General features: G+C 35.7%; 1 protein-coding gene across 1 annotated transcript in view; it reads right to left on the bottom strand.

Moving 5' to 3' along the window:
• Positions 1 to 477: 477 nt before the first annotated feature.
• Positions 478 to 1,795, bottom strand: part of LOC107727884 (interferon-induced protein 44-like) — a gene marked incomplete at its 3' end in the record, with an annotated part of 7,791 nt that continues 6,473 nt past the window's right edge. The window contains exons 2-4 of the mRNA XM_016537924.1: positions 1,171 to 1,366; positions 784 to 929; positions 478 to 650 (exon numbers count right to left, since the gene is read on the bottom strand). Coding sequence (XP_016393410.1) covers positions 478 to 650; positions 784 to 929; positions 1,171 to 1,366 — 515 coding nt within the window. The remainder of the gene's footprint in view (positions 651 to 783; positions 930 to 1,170; positions 1,367 to 1,795) is intronic.

Raw genomic sequence — 1,795 nt, 5'->3', positions numbered from 1 at the left:
TGTAAATAACTCAGAATGCATGAAATGACATTAGACCCCGTTAAGCGCAGCATAGCAAGGCACCGAACCCCCAACTGCTCCCCGGGCGCCGCAGCATAAATGGCTGCCCACTGCTTCGGGTGTGTGTTCACGGTTTGTGTGTGTTCACTGCTGTGTTTGTGCACTTTGGATGGGTAAATGCAGAGCACTAATTCCGAGTATGGGTCACCATACTTGGCCACATGTCACGTCACTTTCACTTTCACATTTGCATAAACTAGCACTTAACTGAAAACAACTAAATGTGTTTTTGGGGGAATAACTGTTATTTTGAACAAGCACGTTTATGCAGTTAGCACAATAAATGAATGCATACACTTTAGAAAAGTAGTGTTACTGTTACATCCCACCACTGCACTGGTGTAGGTTATAGCAACAGCAACACTCCTTAATCTCCAAATATAAAAACAATAACCATAATTCATAGACCAGTCTCACTTATATCACTGATGCTTTGGTGGATTATCCTCAATTTGTCAATAAATTGGTCATCTGTGATATGGATTGAAGTTGCGTCCACAGTGTAAACCAGGCAGAAAGCCTGATCAGACAGTGAAGGGTCACTGATGTAATCTTCACTTGTGTGACTGAGTGGCTCCTCTGGGTTGAACCAAGATTTAAAATAGAGACAGAAAATATGTGAAAATATCATATGTATTGCACAAATATAAATCCTTTATTAAGACATACTGATTGATTGATTGATTGAATGTTTAATTATTCAAATTAATGTGGTTTATTACTTTGTAGTTTTCCTTCATATGTCCAAATACGGCTTGGGTGATATCTTCTGGTTGAGACCCCGCCAATATATGAGATTGTAAACCCGTTGTATCAGTCAAGACAAAAGGCAAATCACAATCTGCACCTCTGACTCTGTATGTTGTAAGCTACAAAACAACAACAATAAAAGAAAATCATAAATACTGTAGTTTCTGACTAATGCACATTGCACATACAATTAGCCAAAATCATTATAGTGCAAATACTTTGGGTCAACTAAAGATTTTTAGGTTACTGTAAAAACGAAAACTTACTGATGCATTTCCTTGGAAAGAAGAAGAAGAAGAAGAAGAAGAAAAACTTAATTTAAGTGCTGTAAGTGCAATATAGTTTGAAAATAATACCTACTCCTTTTGGGAAACTGAAGATATTTGAATCAACTATTGCTCCACTTGTGATCCGTCCTCGGAAGACGTTGTTGACATAATTAATAAAACTGGACTTCCCTGATCTGATTGGTCCAGCTAACAGGATCCTGATGTGCTTTACATCTGGATGACTCACAGAGAACTCTTCTAGACGTTTCTTCAGCATTTCCTTCTGCCTGTGCCAGCACAAGAAACAGAATTATTTGGACTAAGGAACTTCATTGTTATGTGTGGCACATTCAAGTCTCATTGGCTCACACATTTAGTTAGATATGTATTTAGCAAAGGGCTTAGTGTGTTGGCAAAAGAAAATACAAAGATTTGACTGAAATCTTAAAACCAGCAGTACATAATATTAGTCCATTGCATCCTCTACTAATGGAAACCTTTAATAAAAGGTCATAGTACTAATAAAATAATGATTTTTTTTTATCATTTGCTACAATGGTCCTATAGTCACACCCATTTAATTCATATACAATTGTTACTAACATGTGAGAGACCCAAATAATATTTTCTTGACTAAATTGTAGGTTTTGTATGCTACATGACTATATATATATATATATATATATATATATATATATATATATATATGTGTATAT

This window comes from Sinocyclocheilus rhinocerous, unplaced genomic scaffold, assembly GCF_001515625.1.
Source record: "Sinocyclocheilus rhinocerous isolate Xijiao unplaced genomic scaffold, SAMN03320098_v1.1 scaffold1629, whole genome shotgun sequence".
NCBI classification, from domain to species: Eukaryota; Metazoa; Chordata; class Actinopteri; order Cypriniformes; family Cyprinidae; genus Sinocyclocheilus; species Sinocyclocheilus rhinocerous.
This window is presented reverse-complemented; position numbering and strand designations above follow the sequence as displayed.